Source organism: Diadema antillarum, unplaced genomic scaffold (genome assembly GCF_040938485.1).
Source record: "Diadema antillarum isolate AM-2024a unplaced genomic scaffold, OU_Dant_1.0 seq00000160_RagTag, whole genome shotgun sequence".
NCBI lineage: Eukaryota > Metazoa > Echinodermata > Echinoidea > Diadematoida > Diadematidae > Diadema > Diadema antillarum.
The window spans coordinates 2,152,113-2,174,033 of record NW_027271231.1 but is presented as its reverse complement, the minus strand read 5'-3'; the positions used below and the strand labels follow the sequence as shown (position 1 = coordinate 2,174,033).

The window sequence follows — 21,921 nt, the reverse complement described above, 5'->3', positions numbered from 1 at the left end:
ACATAGAATGAGAATACGAATACAATGCCCACTGGCATTCACATATACAGCTGTATATCATATCTCTTGTCTATGCCCAAAATCTGAGAAAAATAGATATATCGGTAATTTCTGTGTTTGTCAGTGAAACGCTGTTGCCATGGTAACACAATGTATAACATGAAACAAAAATCTACACAACTATGATATCATAGATCATATCATATCCCAAATGTTTGGGAACATTTTGATTTTTTATAAAGAACACTTGGAATAGTAAACTGCACAAATGTTCGCTCGGATAGACCGACATCTATACTAGGTATTATGGAATTAATATTGTGTTTCGGGATATACTAACAAACTGTCGGAGCAATGAGCCTTATTTCACTTTCGTTTCACCGAACCTTCGGAATAACGCTATTAACACCCAAAAACGGAATTTAAGAAGGTTTCAGTGGATTAAAAGAGAGGGAGAGAGAGAGAGAGAGAAAAAAAGTGATTATGTTCGATCCCTGTGGCGTTCCATAGCTTGCACATGATTTCGTCATCCTTCTGTCGACAGTCAGTAGCAGAAGCTGCACGAGTGTCTGACGTGTAAAACGAATGCACCTGTTTGCCAGCTGGGTCTTTAGTTCCTCACACCCTCTTTACTTCAGTCCCGTACATAGAGTTTGCTGTTATTCAAGTTCAACAGGCATCGAAACGGCTCACCTTTCGCTTGCACAAACTTAGCAGTTGGATTATAATCTGCGAATATGTCCGATGGTAAGACTGATTTCCTTGAAGTATTTAGTGTTTAGCTGTGTATTACTTGCGTACTGTATTCAGCAGCATTGTCATATTAGAGTTCTATAGACCTAGTCTATATTCACTTATATTTATGATATTAATTTAGATCTAGATCTGGGTCAGGTGACCAAGGTCTAGATTCTAAATTTAAACTTTTTAGACTCTAAACTTGTAAAAACTCTGTTAGCAGTGTCACTTAGTGACAATGCAATGTGAAGGCGCTGAATCACAGTGTTTGCTGTATTGCATGTTACTGTTAGTTTTGCTCACTGTAATGTCTGTAGCTTACATGAATTACCAAATGATTCATTTTTCTACATGTTGCATGTCTTTGGCACTTTGCAACTTTGCATAGGACTGTGTCATATAAATTTATACATGAATTAAAATGACTAACTAATCACTGCTAATTCATGTTTATACTAACTCGTGCTAACTATACACAGCCCAGTCGCTGTATAAATAGCTTTGCATGGCGTCTGGTTGGGCTGTGTTTAAATGTGTCTGTGCATAGGACTGGGAGCTGTGTCTTATCTTCACCAATATACAATGATAATATACAAATCCATGATTTTGTAGAATCGGCCTACATTATTTAGCATTCAGAACTAACTAAGGTTAGACAGTTTACACAGCCCTGCTGCTGTAAATTTACACAAGTGTCACTCTGTCACGACATATATCTATTTTGTAGCACTCACAGCTCAACTCTTCTCTGTTTCTCTCCTCCTCAATCTCTCTCTTCCCGCTTCCATCTCTCCGTCTTTCCCACTCTCTCTCCTCCTCTCTCTGTGGGTCATTGATGCTCTCCGCTGGTTCTCCTCAATGTAGGGCTATTATTTTAACAAACTATCTAGGCCCTAATGATGACTTGTGAGCCTCTGCTCGCCAGTGTGTCTGTCCACAGTGTTATGATGGATTCAATTCCAAGTATTCTAAGCGGAACAAATTCTCTGCCACCTGACATCCACTCGTTTTCTTAGGCTGCCACTGTATAGATGTGTAAGGCCGCCCATAAAACAAGGTAATCACTTGTCAACACTGACCACTGCTTTGTAACCTTCTTTAACCCTTTGTTTTCCTGCCTGATACCAGAGAGGTGAGTCACCTCTCTGCTGTTCTGTAAGGTATAAATACCAATACTGCTCTTTGTGCGATCATGCACAAAGAAGTGTCACAATTCCATCAGTTACTTGCTCCGACAACTCGCCTCGGTGCAGAGCCTCTAATAAAACCTCCTACGGTATCTACAATGTACGCCCGGAGTGCCTGATGTCTCATTTTTCTATATTCAACTTTAATTAGTGAGTAGGTGTTGTTGTGAAGTGTATACTTGCAGCTGTGCAATACGAACAATACACCAAACACACACACACATCTATCCTCACTAAAATTTGATGCTTTAATTGTTGTTCACAGGAAAGAAAAGGTCCCAGCCCCCATGGAAGTGTCCATCTCCCACAAAGGAGACACAGCTGTACCTCTTTAACAGCCTGACCAGACAGAAGGAACCGTTCGTTCCCCAAGATGGAAAGAGGGTCTCTTGGTATAGCTGCGGTCCAACTGTCTATGATGCTGCCCACATGGGCCATGCAAGGTATAGAGCAATATGAAATGAACAAATGACTTTTCCGAGAGAACACAACTAAGCATTATGTGACCTTGAATCACAAAATGCAGAATAAACTCACTCAAGGTGGGTCTTCATCAGCTCAAGCTTGAAGAATAGCCTGCTATTTCTGATCCAAAGAATTAGCCCAATCAGAAAATAGCCCGCTAATTTTGCAACAAAGACTGAAATAGCGCGTTATTCCGATCGGAAAATAAACCACTGAAATCTTGGACTTATTTTGCAGAATAGCCAGCTAATTCATGAAATAGGGCTCTAATCTTAATGCTTTTTCATCAGCTCGAGCTTAAACATCGGCACTGCATGCGTTGCTCACCACGCAGGGACGTAGGCATTCGGGTCGGAGTGTGTTCGCGTGGATACCAGAGAGAGTATTTCCTGTGAACTATTTGAATGTCAAGTTTTGCATAGTTACAGTATGAGGGTGAGTGAAAGTGTTGTTTTGTTACAATTTTTGGTGATGTATATTTCTTTGGTCTCACATTGTCTTTGTTTATTTTACACCTGTGAGGCACATGGAAGTCCAAAGAATATTTGCACTTCAAAATTATCGAAGATTTCTAGTTTATGATTTCGTCAAGTTTTTATGAAAGTCTGAAAATCCCTTTTACAAGGGACAATATGCAATACAGGGCATTCAGTGCATTGCAGTGGACCCTTGTTCTCAAAAGTGAGATTGCTTGATTTTCTTATCCATTTCACTTTAAAACCAGGAATCTTCACTCTTCAAATCTTGTAAACAAAATATATTCTTTAACAACTTATTGTTGGTTTTATGTCATCAAACTACTACTGTATGATAGAATCCTATAGTGATCCCATTCTCATTTCTCATATCAGAAAATACAGCTTTTTAATCTACGAAAGCTGGTCATTGCAACAAAGCATTTCTTCATATATGTGTTTTTAAAAGAATCAAAAGGTGAATGTGTTATGAATTATTTGTAGCCAATGACTTATATTGCCAATCTTATGATCTGTCAATCATATTTACCCAGGTCGTACATTTCCTTTGACATCCTTCGTCGGATAATGACCAAGTACTTCAACTATGACGTGACATACGCCATGAACATCACTGACATTGACGACAAGATCATCAAGAGAGCAAGAACCAACCATTTGTATGCACAGTACATCAATAATTCAACGGCCATAGAGCAAGTCCTGGCAGATGTAGAAAAGGCGATGGAGGTACAGCACTTGATTGTATTAACTTGTTGATGTAGGAGTCTATTACCTCCTTAAAATGTAAACTCTTGCAACCAGATTTACACAAGTCGTTTATATCACTTCCATGTTTTAGATTTACTCCAGGGACTAGACAAGCACAGAATAGGCATACTTTCCCACCTTTGTGCCAGTGCATGTACATTATTTGACGTTTGTTAGCATAGCAATTTATCATGCTCATCAACACAGTTGAAATTTGCTTATTCCATGGACTGATAAACTATCTTTGTGAAATAGCTGCTGTTTCCAATATGTAGGCTTGATTTAGGCAAACCTGCCTGTTTTAAGTGAACCTGTGTACATTTATGAGCAGCAGTGATTCAGTTTACTAGCCTGCTTTGGAAGTCTCGTATCAGGGGTGAATGGTTGCAATTCTAAAGATGGAACTTTTGGAGAGTCATGGGTGTTTTTTAATTCTAATTTTTTTTTTAATTCATTTTTATTCGTCCAATAAAAAGCATTACAGGAAACTCATCGTGGGATTTTCACATATGAATGTCAAAGCATAACAAATGCAATATATACATAAAAAAAGAACAAAGATGAAAATTAACATAACATTTGATGAAAAAAGGACGAGAAGTGAAAATCCCTGGTCGCCACAGGAGCAGCGCCCTCTTTTGCCAATTATTTGTTTTCATTTTTTCCTCAATTTTTATTTGTATGAACCTGAAAAGTGTGTGAGTTTACGTGTTTGGGGGGGGGGGGGGTTGCAGCCATCCAGCTCCCCCCGGTTCTGCAGCCCCTGATAGGAATCCCTATGACGAGTCACTGCTAGACTCTCAAAAATGTTCCTTGTTTGTTTGTTGTTGTTTTTTTCATGCAGTCCTACAAGAAAAAGATGGAGAGGGAGACAAACCCTGAGAAGAAGGAGATGTTAGCCAGGATCATTGGCAAAGTCCAAGATGCATTCACCAAGTGTCAGGCAGAGAAATCTAATACACACAAGGAGGTATGTAGCCTGACTGGTCAGTCATGAAGATGTGCATCATTCTTGTCATGGGTTACAGACCAATTTATTTGTCTATTAAAATCTAGCTCACTCTCCCTTAGTATGTTATAACAAGCTTGTCAGTTCACTCATTTGTGCTAGATATATGTGACCCACTACAACAAAAGGATCCTAAAGTCACTGACGGCTGAGCCAAGAAAATTGAGTTGAAGTCAAATTATCAAAATTGGTCAAAACAATCGGATTTCTGCTTTCTGCATAATTTTGTAGTCTAATGTATTGTCTATCATGTGCCGAAATTTCGAAGCTAAATGATCAAAGGAAAGGCAAGAAATCAACGTGTTTCTGGGCCATGATTTTCCGACTTTCAACGTCACAGTAACGTGTCTGAAGATTCGGATTTAGTGCCTCAGCTAGACTCTGCCCCTAGCAACGAGGGAGTAATCTTATTGGTCAGTGCGTGGCATCCTGATTACTGATTGGTCGTGCATAGACCGCTGATGCTAAGCTTGAATGAACATCGCGGAGGTCGCTAGGAGCATGCCTTCTATTGTCAAGCGGTGAAAACTCTCTCGCCTCCCCTTGATCATGATAGCGTCGGAAGGAAAACTTTGAAGGCGTTTTTCTCGAAACTCTGATTTCCACAACCACTTGACATGCGCTAATAAAATCATCGATATCTCCGCAACCGAGTACTTTTATGAGTTGTGCTACATATGAACTTAAAGTAGAAGAGTAGGGGGATAATGTCATGCCATTTTCAGAAAATTGTCCTCCCCCGACTTTCGGATCCTTTTGTTGTAGCGGGTCACTTATTTAGATTTGAATACAGAGTTTGCATCTATAGATGAGTTGTTGCTATATCTGGCAAGTGTTCTGGATGTGAAGTATAATGTGTTTCATTACAAAACCAGCCTACCTGTAGTTGCCATGCTATAATTACAATACTGTTTGTTTGGGTTTACCTGCTTGCTCTCCTCGTGGTAGCTGCAATAGACTGACTGCTAAATAAGTTCATGAATACATTCAAACTGTATGCATACAACAATGTCGAAGATTGTTCCTGACAACCCAAAAGCTTGTCTAAAGCTTTGTCCAACATGGTAATAATTTGTTCATACAAGTAGATTTCAGGAGTGGAAATGCATTGTGTGTTTTACAGGTGGAATGGCTTGTTAATAGGTCATCGGAAGGAATGTATCTGTAAAATTGAATACATTAATAAACTAGCCTTTTATTGTGAGCTTCAACTGAGGCTGCTTGTCTATGGATGTCTTCAAGGTTTGTCTGCATGAAGATGGTTTTGGAGAGTATAGCATGTGATCCAGGATTGATTATTATTTCACTTGCCTCTTTAAGATTCAATTTACAAGGACCTGTCTGGTTTCTGTAGCCAGTCAGCCAGTCTTGATTTACTTGGAGAAACTGAAAATTTCATTTTTTAAAATCATTTTTTATCATTTTTATCATTCTCAATGCTGCACGGGCAATTCCAACACAGAAATGGGGAACTATTGGAAGTTATTGCCTTTATTTTTGTTGAATGAATAAGCTGCATATCAGTAATTCCATAGTCAATGTTTGAGCATGCATTAATTTTCTTGTCTAAAGCTTATTTTACACATGGTTTGATAAGATGTATCCTCTCTTACGATACAAAAACAGGCCCACTTTTTTATAGCAATGTCCTTTGAAAAATGTTCTTCCTCAAGGTCCTTCTGGCCGAAGCAAAAGATCCACTGGCTGAAGTGCTGGACGCTGAGAAAGGAAAGGAGATCTCGGACAAGTCCATCTTCTCAGCTTTGCCTCAGCACTGGGAGGCTGAATTCCACAAAGACATGGAGGCTCTCAATGTAAGTCATGCCTTTAAAGGGAAAATTGACTCTGCTTTCATGCTGACTTGAACAAGAAGAGTGAAGTACAAGAGACTAAACAGTGAATGTTTCATTGGAATCTTTTGAACAAAAAGGCTGAATATACAAGTTAACTCTTTGTGTACCACCTATGGCTGCCCATGTCAGTCTGCAGTGTGCCGACTTCACATATTTTTGCTTCAGTGCATGATTGTGCACGAACCAATCAATAAATTGCAATGTTCCACAGTTCATTGAGAGTGTAATAGCTGTAGCTTTGTCATAAAATTTACATCACAGCAAAGTAAAGAATTTGCTTTACATCTTTACTGTACTGCATTTCTAGCATATTCATCACAGGTAAGTTGTGAATGGGCTTCTCTTAAGGCAGTGAAAATATGGTACACACTGAAGTCTGAAAGTGTAGCTTTAGAAACTCATCCCCAAAACAAATTTCTTATGTGAATCTTGGCAGTCAGTTCCTAATGTAATAGTTATAGGCTAATTCGTCAGTTGAGAATAATAAGGGTGTTAAGTTTCCATTAAACCCATAGTGTTCAAGACAACATAATGCCCTTCTCATTCTCTACAGACAATTCTAATTGGCCAAAGAGAACTGAGGATTGGTATTTATGCATTCATTGTAATTTGTTGTCATGGTTAGCAGCTGATGTTATTTCCCTTGCTACAGAGCCAGCTATAATTCAGAAAGCATTTTGAAGATATGCCACATCACTGATTCTGTTAAATTGTTCCTCTGGCTAAGTCGGACTTGATGTAAGAATTCTGGAATATAAGGTTAGAGTATAATGCATAGCCAATGGTTTATTTGTCTTTGTCCTGTGGATTAATTTATGAAACACTTCAACTGTCTCTCTCTTTGTCTGTCTCTTGTCTTCACTTTCAGGTGTTGCCAGCCGATGTCCTGACGAGGGTCAGTGAATATGTTCCAGAGGTCATTCAGTACGTCCAAGCAATCATTGACCGTGGATTTGCGTAAGTTTTAACCCTGTACCCTTTCCCAAATCAGCTGAGAGATCTTTGTTTAACAGGCAAATAGAAATTTTCTGTGATAAGAAGCCATAATATGTCAAGTCATTGCAAAGCATGGCATTTGTGCTCTCCTGTACTAAATGGGACAGGTAGATTTGAGAGACTCAGGAAATGGAGCTTACATTAACTCTTCGTGTGCCATGGTGTAAGCCCCTGTGACCACATTATCCTGTGACTGCAATGCATGAGCACTTCCAGAAAGCATTCTGTTTTGCAAGACCATGTAACTTATTACAGAAGTATTTATGCTAGAAATGCTGTAAAGCAAAGTTGTAGAGAAAGTTGTAAGCTTTGCTGGGGTGTAAATTCTTGACAAAGTTATGGCTTTGATGTTTTCAATGTTCTGAGGCATCTTGTGATTTAATCAGTTGTGCGCAGTCATGCATTTGAACAAAATATGCAAAGTTAGCAAGCCATCGACTGGGTAGGGTGTTTGGTCGTGGCACACAACGAGTTAAACAGTAACGCTTTATAATTTTTGTAGAATGATATGTTAGCTGCTTATCACAAGACTGTAGACTACTTTGCTTCATGATTGCTGGTGCATGGGATCAGCCAATTGTTGTACGAATAGAGCAAAAGGTGAATTATTTTCTTGTACTGCAACCATAGAATTTTATATTCAAAAGGAAGTGTCAACTTACAATACGCTCCCATACAAGCACTACATGGATAGTCTATCATTACTAATGTTCAGAAAATATGTGGATGTTTGCTTCAATGCTATGCTATGTATGTGTCTGTACCTGTGTCTGTTTGTGTGTCTATACCTGTGTTTGTCTAAAGTGTCTGTGTCTTTGTGTATGTCTGTGTGTGTGCATGTGTGTAGAGGTATTGTCATCATGCATGAGGTGCTAAATGCAATTTCAGTGTCTAAATTTGCAGTGACAGATTATGAGGGAGGGGGAAGGTACAGTTTAGGGGGTTTAACCCCCCTTGGGCTGCCAGATGAAAATTTTATTTGCATAGAAATACGCCATCATGTGTCCAGACCCACGTAGTATGTTCCTTGCACTCTCTCGGACTCAGCCCAACGTTGCCAGTGTTGGTGTAATTATGCTTTTTAGCATAATTATTTTATGCTTCAGCAAAATGTGAAGACCTTTTTTTTTTCACTTGTCAGCCAATTTGGGGAGAGATGTGACAGCATAATTGTCATTGGGTCAACCTTCCCCCTTAGCAAAGAGCTAGGTCTTCCTCTGTTTCACACACCAATATTTGACTTTTGTATCAAAATGAAGCTGTTGCTGAATTCATACATTGAATAATTCATTCTCCAGCTATGAATCCAACGGATCAGTTTACTTTGCCACCTCCAAGTTTGATGGATCTGATGCCCACCACTACGCTAAGCTGGTTCCCGAAGCCTACGGGGACCAGGATGCCCTTGCCGAAGGGGAAGGGGACCTCAGCGTCTCACCCGATCAGCTGCAGGAGAAGCAGTCAGCCAATGACTTTGCCCTTTGGAAGAAGTCCAAGCCAGGAGAACCTGCCTGGGAATCACCATGGGGAATGGTAAGAGGAGAAGAAAGACATCACAAGCATGACAACCACTCACTTTCATATTGTCAGTTTCTTGTTTTATTGTCAAAAGATTAGACAGTACATTTTCCCCAAAATAGTTATGTAAGGCCATGTTTGAGCACTCAAAAGTGAATTGAACAGAACTGTACTGTACCTTACCATACCATGCAAGATTTAGAGCATTTGAGTGCTCTGTGGAGATGGCATATCTAATGAGCTATCTGTGGACTTGAAATCAGAGGGGGTCCTGCCATGTTGATCAACAGGGTCATGCTCATGACATGTGAATAATCTACATACAGGTTTTACTTTGTTTTAGAATCAACTCTTTGTGTTTTGGTGTTGGGCATATTACATTCTTCTCATGTCAAAAGCTGATACTGTATGCTTTTGGACCACTTTGCATTCAAGTGCTCTTTGGCATGGTACTGTACAATGTGGTATGCTTTTGGCAAACATGGGTGAAGCTGCCCAAGTTTGGCATGGTACAGTACACTTAAGGATCATTCGAGCACTCCTCTAGCACAAGTACAGTACAGTATGGTACGGTACCTTAGAAGAGTGCTCGGAAGCACCATAGGATTTATTTTTCTTCTGAATTTTGATCCTTGTTTAATGCAAATATATTCTATTTCCATCTATTCATTACAAGCATTCAATACTGTAGAACATGTGTGCAGTAATAAATGTAATTATGTATTGATGTTGTTATTGTAGTCTTTGTTATCACTGCTACAACTGTTACCTTTATAGCTACAAGTGTTGTGGTTTTGTATGTGCTGTTTCTATTTTCAATGTCCCATGTATAATATGTAACCTTCCAATTGCAACTTAACTCATTCAAAGTCATGTTGGCAATAATTGGTTTGTTTAATATTTGTAATGTACTCTATAAGTCATGGCTCCTGTGCAAAACGTGTCCATGTACGTATTTTAAATGTACAATTGTAAGTATGTACATAATGTACACTGTATGTAAGGCTGTATGTATGTATGTATGTATATATGTATGTATGTATATACGTATGTGTGAATGTTTGTATGTGACATGTATGTCATGCATTTATATTTTTATGTATATGTACAGATGGATGGATGGATAGGTGGATGTATTTGATATGAATGTGTGAATTTACTACATATTCATGCTTGTGTGTGTCTATTCCCAGGGGAGACCAGGTTGGCATATAGAATGTTCTGTGATGGCAAGCAGTATTCTAGGGGAATCCATGGACATCCACACAGGGGGCGTCGACCTCAAGTTCCCTCACCATGACAATGAGTTAGCTCAGGCTGAGGTAGGCATCGACACATCCAGCAAACACTCTTTGAGCTGTTGAAGAGAAGCTGATTCTGCTACAACACACATTTCCCGTAGACACCTGTCCAAGTTTACTTGGGACTTGTCTTCAACGGATTAAAACTTCATGTCCTTCATTAATTGCACATGGCGACAGAAGATACTGGACCTTTCAGAGCATTAATTGATGTTAGGTGATTGCGATAGAGGTGTATGCGATTTCAGGTATCACATTTATGCTTACTCCTCTGACTGGAAACCAGACATACTCTTGCTGGACTCTTCAGAATAACCATCTTCAGTAAACTAGGCTATTTAGGAGCATTAGTATGTCCTCTGTTCTTTGGATCTGAGATTTACTAGTAATGTTAATGTCCAGCAATACTGAGAGTTTTCTAACTCTTTCAATAAGCTTTAAGAAACAAAGTCTTGCAAATCATATTTTGCAAATATTGTAATAGTGGAAACTTTCATACAGTTTTGTGGATTTTACACCCATATGACAATAAAACTAATAATACTGTCAATAATATGTACCGTTTCTAGGCATACTATGGAAATGACCACTGGGTTCGCTACTTCCTCCATTCTGGCCACTTGACCATACAAGGCTGCAAGATGTCCAAATCACTCAAGAATTTTGTCACGATCAAGCAAGCTCTCGAAACATATTCCTCCCGACAAATCAGGTAAGAGTTTTAGATTTATCATATTCGTCATATCTTCATGGCATCAGAATACTTACAGTATTGTTTTTCTTTGCTGTGTTTATACCTCTTATAAGTTGTATATTTATTGTATCCATGTGTGTTCCAATGATCAAAATTGGCACCAGTGATAGAATCATAGTTTTTCTCAAAATCACTGGAAATAGAGTCATTCTTTTTTGTGAGCCTGATTATGTGTAATAGACTATAGCAACAATTTGTGCGATTCATCAAAGCATCCTATAGAGAGAGTGTCTGGTCTGGAACAGTGTGATTGAAAAGTTAGCAAGTTCATGGTAATCAGAAGTGGGTTAGCATTCACTGCAATCATAAACTCAGTGAAACTACAGAGCTACAATAGTGTTGTTCACCCAAGACCGACAAAGAATACCATATACTAACTATTGAAATATTTTTGCGTTTCTGTGTCACTAATCTTGACATGTTGATATCAAGTGCTACAAAATTGAATAATCAACAGTATTTGATAGAACTTGTTTTCAGAATTATTATTGTTATTATTATTATTATTATTTGTTGTTGTTATTGTTTTATATAGTGTAGTTACAAAGGTTGTCTTTTTTTTTTCTCTCCTCGAAAAAAATTGTATGTTCTATCTGTTTTATTATAAAGACCAATAATAAAAAGGAAGGCACTATTCACTAGTGTGATATTTGAACCCACTTCACCTACTGCTTACCAGGCAGTTGCACTATCACTGAGCTGAAGCCAGTTCATGGCAGTGACACAATGATGTTTGATCACATGTACCCAAAGCCTCACCTTTCAACTCTGAATATTAAAGGACAAGTTCACCTTTGTAGACATGTGGATTGAGTGAATGCAGCAATATTAGTAGAACACATCAGTAAGAGTTTGAGCAAAATCGGACAATCAGTTCAAAAGTTATGAATTTTTTAAGTTTCTGCTCAGTCACGGCTGGATTAAAAGACTACTATAGCTTGTGATGTCACATGAGTACAACGATATAAAGAAAGAATAAAGAAAATTCAACATATTTCCATTTTTCTCGCATAACAATAGAACACTCGACTTCTCTCTTTCAGAAGGCAGGGGGAATAATATTACCCTTAACATACGTCAGTAGCAAGCCCAAGAAATGTGCACTTTATTCAAAAAGTAAAGTTTTGTGAAATTCTCTTTTTATTTTCATTATGTAGTTGTACGCATGTGACATCATATACTGTAGTAGTCTTCTCTTCCAGCAGTGACTGCGCAGATACTTAAAATATTCGTAACTTTTGAACGGATTGTCGGATTTTCCTCAAACTTTCACTGATGTGTTCTACTAATATTACTGCATTCTCTCAATCCTTATGTATATGAAGGTGGACTTGTCCTTTAAGACCACAAGAGAATGAAGGAAAGGTGAGGCATAAAGTGAGTTATTTTGTGTTTTTTAGTCTCTGTCCACAAGTGAAGATGCTCAGATTCAACTGTTTTGGTAAGGTTAAAGGTTGCTGAGATGTATTGAACAATTCAAGGGTTTTATATTTCCATTCGAATTGAGCTCCGGGGCTGCTCAGTGACACTATTTTAAATCTGAGATTTAGGTGATGCTAATTTGAAGCTAAAGTTTAAATTCAATTCACTCATCAGGTTGGTCTTCCTCTTACACTCATGGAAGGACACGCTGGATTACTCCACAGCAACCATGGAGAGCGCTGTACAGTACGAAAAGATGATTAATGTGAGTTTGTCATCCTGTCCAAATGATGTCAAATATTGAAACCTTATCCGGGCAATTACTCCCCGAGGGCAATTACTCATCGGCTAAATACTAGTTAGTGGTAAGGTAAGAGTAAAGATCAGTGTTAGGATTAGTTTTAAGGTTAGAGTAAAGATCAGTGTTAGGATTAGGTTTAGGGTTAGGTTTAGGGTTAGGAGTTTGGGTTAGGGTTAAGATTAGGTTCAGGATTAGGATTAGGATGAGGGCCAGCGGAAGGATCCAGGGTATTTGCCCAGGGGGTAATTGCCCTAGACCCATTGAAACATATTGTGAAATATTTTGAACAAATGACTTGCATAGGGTACATGAGGTAGTTCAAACCTGCATACAGTTAATCCAGATCTTAGAGCAGTTACATTTGTCAAAATAGATTCTCTGATTGCTTCATATTCAAATTACAAGGACATGATTTCACTTAAAAAGCATTTCTACATTCTGCATTGTAGTCAGTAGAGTAAATAGAGTCAATATATGACAATCAGGATGGTAGAAGTCTCATCAAAATGTGATATAAAAATAAGGAAGTCAACGAGGTTCAGATGGTTTGACATGATATGCATACTAGTTGCAACTGAGTATGCAAATTAGATGAGATAATGATGTCATCACTTCTCAAGTCTCCCATTGGTCAGCTCACAAGACAGTAAAAAGTCACATTGACCGAGTTTCTCACTCAGTTCAGCTTACTTTAGTTTCAGTGCAATTATCAAAACTATCTTACAGAAACAGGCAAAGGTTAAATGGGTAAATTATTTTACTTGTACTCTCAGTAACGGTAATTGTGACATGTGTACATGAGCTAAATCATATCGCCAGCATCCTACGTGTTACAACAACAAAAAGGCACATTATAACCTACCTACTTTGTATCTCCAAACTGAACGTAGATCAAATGTCCGAATCAATTTCAGTGATTCATGAAAACTCCTACATTTTGCAACCAGTTTATCTTTATGTCCAATTTAGATGCAACTTTACTACTCTGTCTCGTTGATGCTATCCTATCTTCTGAAGTTGACTTGAAACTGGAGTGGCATGTATGTCCTAAAGCAAGAAATTAGGCACTGTAGATTTTCTGAAATCCTGAAATTTAAAAGGTATACGTGTATGTTACCTTCAGACAAGTAAATTATTTTAATGTGTTGCTTAATTTGTGTTTCATCTTGTAGACATTATCTTAGATCGAAACGATTAACTGATGTCAATATGCTGATTATTCACAAGTTCACTTTTCTGTTTACTCCTGTAGAACATCAGCTGCTTTACAAATTCTTTGCTTATGTCATTAAGCAAGGGGAGTCATATAGCATGTTTCCACATCTTTTCAACTTTTTGTCTCTCTAGGAATTTTTCCTGAATGTCAAAGACATTATTCACAACTCTCCAAGCAGTGGCTGTGATGCATTCCACAAATGGACGGAGCCAGAACTCAAGCTGAACCAACAGTGAGCAAACTCACTTACAGAATGCAGGAATGACTTGCATAATATTACAGTCGGTAGACTCACATGGCAACAATCTCCTCATCACTTCTGAAACATTTTGTTGTATCAGGGTTTGAAAAACAATAAGATAGAAGGAAACTTTGGACTTTTGGGCAAGTTAACTTAGCATTGTTGTGATAAGAGTATGTTATAATAGTGTTCGTTCTTTACAATAAGATACCTCTGTTCCATGAGACAACAGTGTACTGAATTAGACTTCTTAGCAAAAACAATATTTCCTGGTGATTTGCCTTCAATTTTTGTCTTCAGGTATTCATTCCAGCAAAGACGTGATAGCCCTTATGATATTTGCATCATAATTAATATGTCAATGCAGTATGCCGATGTAAAATGTTTATTTTTTGTAATGTGAAGAGAAATTAAAATTTTCAAGATGGTACCTGCACTAAGATACTGGTAGTACATATTTGTGATGTACAATACATATGTTACCGATTTGTTCTTATGAATACTTTCACATATTTCTTGTCATCAGTGCAGGTAGCACTAATATATGATTATGTGCTATGTTCATGTACATGTGTCAGAAGTGAAGTAACATTAACAAAAGTAATGATGAAAATGATAGATTGTTACTGCAATAATTGATCTGATAATTGTGATTCCCGTAACAGCCACTATCAAAAAGAGAGAGTAACACTATGATGAGAGGTTGGGACATTCCATTTGTCACGTAAGTCTCATCATTTTCTGTGTCATCATGTCGCCATTTTAAAATCATCTTCATGCATAGATGCCTTGAGTGCCAGGAGAAGGTGCACATAGCTCTATGTGACTCCATCGACACACGGTCTGCACTAGATGCTATGAGGGGTGTGGTAGCACAGTGCAACGTCTACATCCAAGAGAGGCGGTCTGCCAAGGCGCTGCCGGATGCACTGTTGCTAGGCAACATCGCAAAGTACATCACAAAGATGCTCAGGGTGAGTAGAGTACAGTGCAAACTCTGTTATCCTGCCATGTTAGGATTTGTGTCCGTCGAGACAAGCAATTCAGCTGGATATGGGAGAAACAATGTTTATGTGCATGTAGCTACCAACCTAATGGTAGCGAAGTATTAGAATAGTGTTCACTGCAACAGTGGTGTAGTCTGTGCTAGCCTATTTTAAATTATAGACCTTAGGGTAAAAGAAATTGAAACATCTTAATTGAAATACATGCATGCTTACGTTAGAAATATTATTGCTAATTTGGATGAGTTCTGTAGGAGTTTTAATTGAGTTTGAAATCACTCTTTTCTTTTTTCTTTTTTCTTTTTTTTTGTTGTCTTCTGGACAGAGAAGTCCAGATAAAAGAGGGATGGATACTGTACATTGAACTGTACATAAAATTTGCAATTTAAACCATGGAGTACAGATTTGGAAACATTTTATGTGTCACACTTTTTTATTGCAGTAGTAACAGTGGTTTGCTTGCAACACTGTTCATGTGAACCTCCATTTTGTGAGGTAGTTTTGATAGATGGGGATAAAGCTCAAATGAGTGAGCCAACTCTCACAGTGATTATGAGCCAAGTTATAATGAGATCCTAATTGATTCAGAGCATGGCATGTGGCTATTCACCAGTAATAAATGACTCAGATCTATCAAAGCAGTGACAAATATAACATACCAGGTACATGAAATAACAACAACATTGTTGGATTGCCTATCACACGTTATATCTGTGTCAAAGAAATATGTGATTCTGAACTTCAGACTTCATAAGTACAGTTATTTTAGTGATGGAAATTATGGTGACAATTCTCCCAGATTTCACCAAATTTTGATAAAAGTGCAAATACATGTGTGCAAAAGTGGGACTGCATTTTGAATAACATCATTGTATTAAAGTTGAAATAAATTGTATCCATGCCATACAGGAACTGTGGGTGTCATGTAGGAAATGTATATTGATTTTTGGAACTTTGCAGGGGATGAGTTAACCCGTTCCATAAGGGAACCTGGTAGCCTGTGTATTAACTCTACGGAGATTTCAGAATTCAGCATGGAGCAGGTTAATGGAAATGGTTCCAAAGTCAACAGTTTGACACTATTTCCTTTCACATTTCTTTTTCTTTTTTTGTGTTGACAGATATTTGGTGCAATAGAAGGCGATGAGCCCATTGGATTTCCTGTTGGAGGAGCAGCACAGAATGCCAATGTAAGACACCCCTTTTTCATTTTCATTCTTTCACAATGTAATCTCTAGAGGCATCATTTTTATGTGTCACACTGTGTAAATTTATTTGCTGTATGAATTAATCAGAATTTCACACCCTAGTAGTTTCTTGACTAAGACTCTTAATTCTTGAACCATGACTGTAAATCTTACCCAGAAGTAGCATCAACAGACAAGATGTTTGTGCCCACCACGTCACCTTTTTCTCCAGGTGTATAGAGGGGCACCTGGCAGTCATGGGGTAGTAAAAGCAGCAGGGCTATGCCTGGAAGAACAGCTCTAACACGGAAAAGGCTTTCCTGTGTAAACATGACATATTAAAGGCAAACTAGATACTATAATGGGGCAATTCATTGATAAGACCTTTCTTTATATCTGATAAAGATGATAAGTCAAAGTAATAGTCTGTTTACACAAAGTCAGTGAATAAGTATATGAGAGGTTTACTGTATCTAGTGTCTCATTAATGGCCTCAACATTTTTTTTTGTGTGTGCACAAATGATAGAATTGATAGGTTTGATGTAAATTTTTGGTGTCTTGTTATGTAAACAGTCAGATGTCAAAGTTCTTAAGTTTTTGATGAACTGTATGCATTTAAAGATGTTAATCTAGGGCTATTATATGAGGTCAGTGATTTTTCCCCATTTGATTTGCCCCAGAGTTCTTTTTTATTGTGCTTTATCAGTGAAACAAGCATTATTTGAACTGCACAATTTTTTTGCACAACATGTCTTTCCAAATGGCAATGGCTGTAGAAGGTAAGTATAAGAAATAGAGAGAGGAAGAGAGAAAGAAAAAAGTAAACAGTGGAAGGAAACTGTTGTGGAAATTATGATTCCTCCTCTTTTCTTTGGATACAAAAAAAAAAAATATTCTGCTATTCAGGCTCAGTACCTGACAAAAATAGTTGAGCTCTTTTGTGAGAATCCTGTATATCAGCACTAATTCCTAACTGTGACCCAATTCTCTTCAATTCAGCTGGAGCAGACTGTTCTTCCTTACCTCAAGGCTTTGGCGGAATTCCGGCAGACCATCCGTCAAAAAGCAAGAACACTACAAGGTTATTTTTCTCATGTCTCTCACATGCACATTAACTTTTAACCGTTGAGGTCATGATATACATGTTTATTTGCAGAGGGTCATCACTTTTGCATTATGGAGTTACACAATAAATAGTTTTATTAGTCCCACATACCCATGTTCATGCTAATTCTTGCAAACATGATGTCTACTGTATCACTAATATTCGCTGTGATAGTGCATACTTTGGGACAGTATAGTTTGCATACTCAGCTATGAAGTTCCATATTTAAAAAAAAAGATGAGTGAATAATTGTGTGTGTGTGTGTGCTTGAATCCTTTTTTTTTTTTTTTTGCAAGAATTTGAATCAGCATGATGATTTTCAGTATTCAGCAGCTTTGTGCAAAGTTGCCTGAATTTCTGCTACATTTTTGGAGAATACATAATAAAAAGTTGTGAATATAGGAATTGGATTGATCATCATTATTGTGAAACAGACATAGCAAGACATGCTCTACTCTGTTCAACCTCCTACTCCATTCATAAATACCTCACTACACATGGCCCTCTTTTCTCCATACAGCCACTGAGATACTGCAGCTGTGTGACGCACTTAGAGATGACGTCCTGCCTGACCTTGGGGTGCGACTGGAGGACCGAGAGGGTCAGAACTCAGTGGTCAAGCTGGTGGACAGAGATATACTGATGAAAGAGAGAGAGCTGGCCAGACAGGTTGGTCAATACTCCAAAACCTAATTAATTTTTCATTTCAGTATGTATGGAAATGTCAATCATAATAATCTTTAACCCGTTGAGGATGGACTGATTTTGCTATAAAATGCATTTCCCATAGACCCCTGCGCGAGTATACTTGGGACTTGTCCTCAACAGGTTAGTACAGTGGAATATAAAGGGATCAGCTTTAACAGACTCCCCCCACCCCCCCCCCCCCCTCCCCTTAAATAACAAAGTGATTTTAAAGGTCATAACTCTTTATGTTTCCTTGTTTTGTACCTTGATGTAGTGAGAAATTGTATCATGGTAATCCGCATGGTTTTTAGGTTGTCATTATAATGAGCATTCCTTGTGTATAACAGCATGAGAATATGGGGCTAATATGTAGCACATTTCTTGGCCTAAGAGCAGGCAACTTTGACATGATTACGTGATGACCATGTAATGATTCCTTTGTATAACACTGTGAGGATATGGAGTGAATTTATGACACATTCCTAAACCTGAGAGCAAGCAGCTTTGACAGGGTATGACATGATGAAAGAGTCTCACATGATGAGTCAATGAAGGCTGTCCTCTCGATACCTTGAATCATCACTGTGGAATTCACTTCCTCGTGAGCTGAAAGACTCGAGCTCTATAACATCTTTCAGGAGTAATTTAAAATCCTATCTGTTTAGCAGTGCATTTTGAAGACCAGTGTCTTTTGAACACAGACTTTCATGTCTTTTTTTTTCTGCTTCTTCATCCTTCTTCTATTACTGTGATGTACTTGTATCTTCAGTCTGTTTGCTTTGATGTACAATTGTAAAGCGCCTTGAGCATTTAATCAAAGTGGAGAACGGCGCTATAGAAATTGTATGTATTATTATTATTATTTATTCCTCTGCAGCAAGCTGAGGAGAAGAGGAGGAAGAAGGAGGAGGCCAAGAGGAAGGAGCTAGAGAAGCAGGCTGCTAAGGAGGCACAGCGGAGAATTCCTCCTCAGGACATGTTTAGAAAAGAGACGGATAAATACTCACAGTTTGACGACAAGGTGAGAGCCAAGGGATGTTGATGTAATTTGCTTAGAAACGTTTGAAACGTTAAGGGCTTTGTATGTAAATAGTGTTATTTGTTATTATTATTATTATCATTGATGGCAAACAAAGGGGCAACGAAACCTCATGTTTCAAAAGTGTGAAATGTTCAGGAGAGCAATAAAACATGGCAGCCAAAGCGTGATAACAGATTAAATCGCATTTGCTTTGACATACCTTGATAGCTGCATTTTGGGGGTAAAACAGATAATGAATGGGCAAACACATTCTGTGTAAGAGACGAGTATTAAAGAGATAGTGTGCAATAGAAAGTCAAATTTTTATGCGTAAGTATGTTACTGAACATCCAATATCAGCATGTACTAGTACACATTGTATTGTATAGTGGAGATGGAAGAATTGTTTGTAGACAAATCTATCAAACAATTTACAAGGATCATCCAGTAAACATGAAATAGAGAGCTTCATCTGTTATTAAATGTCACAGTAGTGACATGCAAGCAAGAAGTGCAAAGACAACAAAAAGTGTGTGGGATCAGCTAGAGATCTCCATCTGCATCTTGTCAGCTGAGAAAGGGCGCTATCCAATTTTAAGATTCGAACATAAATAAAAATGAAACAATCAATTTTCGTGATATAAAAAGTTGATTTAATCAAAACTAGGTGGATTTATAAAGCTTTGTTCCAATCATAAAATAGCGCCCTTGTAGTTCTTATTTGTAACATTTTACTGACGATGAAAACAACTTTGATTTGATGCCATAATTTAGAGGAGATTGAGCTCTACAGTCACGATGCCATTAAATCAATTACAAAAAAAAATGCAATAAAGCCCTTCTGGTTCTCAGCCGAGGATCTAATCTTGTCATCTTTCCCTTTGACCACCTCATCCCGTTGCCATGGTGCAGGGCATGCCGACTCACGACAAGGAGGGCAAGGAGCTGAGCAACAAGCAGGTCAAGAAACTAGCCAAGCTCTACCAGGCCCAGGAGAAACTCTACAACGAATACCTCCAGAGCACCCAGGGGGTCCAGGGGACAGGGGAAGGGGCGGGGGCCTCTGGATGCTCCAATTGAGTTCACCCAGCCCAGCCCCACCCCCAATCAAATGTCACAACCATTGCAGTTCAGACCAAATTCAATGCTGTGCACTGCGTACTAACCTTGCCATGTCAACTGTTTAATAGAGAAAATCAACACATCTTCAGAAATGATATGTAGATTGAACTGATCTAAGTTGGTAGTCTTATAGTGCTTTCAAAGTGGTTTCAGATATTATGCTTTGGTGTGAGCAAACCATGGCTGAATATTTTGATGTGGGATTTGAAAAAAAGCACCATTGACATGTTAATACTGGGAGAACCTCCAAGGCAATGTTATGCTTTGCTTTGGTTCAAAAAGACAAAGTGAAATGACAGGTTAACCCTAAAAAGACTGGGCTATTTTGGTAGCTCGAAAGACTGGGGGGGGGGGGGGCCTAAAGGGCCCCCCCTTAAGATCTCGGCCGTGGATCGCGCGATCGCCGCGGAAATTTGCACAATGGTAGTGTGCGATGTAATCTACAAGATTGTATATTTAAATTTTCTGAAATAGTCTTCTTTTATTTTATTTTGATTAATTATGCTAATATATGCAAGAAATCAGACTCTTTGATCTAAATCAGTAAATAAAGTAAATAAAGTGCCCATTTTCGGTCTAATTATTCTTTGTGGCATTCTTAGCAAACGTACTTGAAAAAAAATTCGGTATCAATATTAATTTCTTATTTATTTTATTGTTTCATGAATTTCTTATGTATTTCTTTGTTTTTCGACCTTTTGTTTTTGTTGTTTTTTGACCTTTTGTTTTTGTTGTTTTTTTAACCAAAATTTGTGGCAGACACTTTTTGAAGCATAATACTCTTAAAACAAATTGATTTTAGCCATTGAGAGTAGAAATAAGCATATTTATATGAACCATATGAAAAAACTCAATTTGCATTGACTTTGTACACAAAATCACATTTTTTAGCCATTTTCGGCCTCACGTGCATGTACAAAAAGTTATGTAACTTCAGAACCGTACCCCCGGGCGTCACAAATTTGGTGTCAAAATGTGCGGGAAACTCGAAAGAAAAAAGTCATAGAGCATTGCGGCGAGAGCATTGCGCGTTGCAGAGTAATCGCGCGAAATGTCGAGGGGGGGGGGCCTTTTAGGCCCCCCCCCAGTCTTTTTAGGGTTAAAGGTTACAGACCTAATTTTTGCGAATTAGAAAAGTGTTCATTGGCTCGGAAACAGAATTGTGTATGGGTAGACACAACTAGATTACTCATGAACTACTGTTGTTCTTTTGGGCAACAGCACCTTACGATGAGTGCTGCCACATTTTTGAACTAGGCATGTATGATACAGCTTCAACATCTGCTACTATGTGTCACACAGAACTGGACTTGGCATTTTTTGACAAATGATGTATAACAATGAAAGCATATTCCAGCTTGTAGCATAGAATGGAGATGTGCGTTGTATTGCACATATCACAGTACACTCTTGTTATAAAACGAACTTGGTTTTAACGAAATTGTGGATACAACGAAGCAGAATTAATGGCCCAAAATTATCAGCTGGATATCTTTGTACTTTTTGTTTGTTCAGATATAATGAAAGTTTGATATAACGAAAGAAAATTGCCGGTCCAGACGACTTT

The 21,921-nt window shown here is 38.2% G+C and overlaps 1 protein-coding gene across 1 annotated transcript; it reads left to right on the top strand.

The window, feature by feature from the left end:
* Window positions 1-596: 596 nt before the first annotated feature.
* On the top strand, window positions 597-20,646 carry LOC139727912 (cysteine--tRNA ligase, cytoplasmic-like). The gene is made up of 17 exons (XM_071638884.1): window positions 597-747; window positions 2,191-2,368; window positions 3,400-3,595; window positions 4,461-4,586; window positions 6,299-6,439; window positions 7,347-7,435; window positions 8,773-9,007; window positions 10,186-10,314; window positions 10,863-11,005; window positions 12,644-12,734; window positions 14,118-14,218; window positions 15,012-15,201; window positions 16,353-16,421; window positions 17,419-17,500; window positions 18,045-18,193; window positions 19,089-19,232; window positions 20,145-20,646. Exons 1-17 carry the CDS (start codon window positions 738-740, stop codon window positions 20,310-20,312), a joined length of 2,241 nt encoding a protein of 746 aa, XP_071494985.1. The 5' UTR covers window positions 597-737; the 3' UTR covers window positions 20,313-20,646.
* Window positions 20,647-21,921: the final 1,275 nt, after the last annotated feature.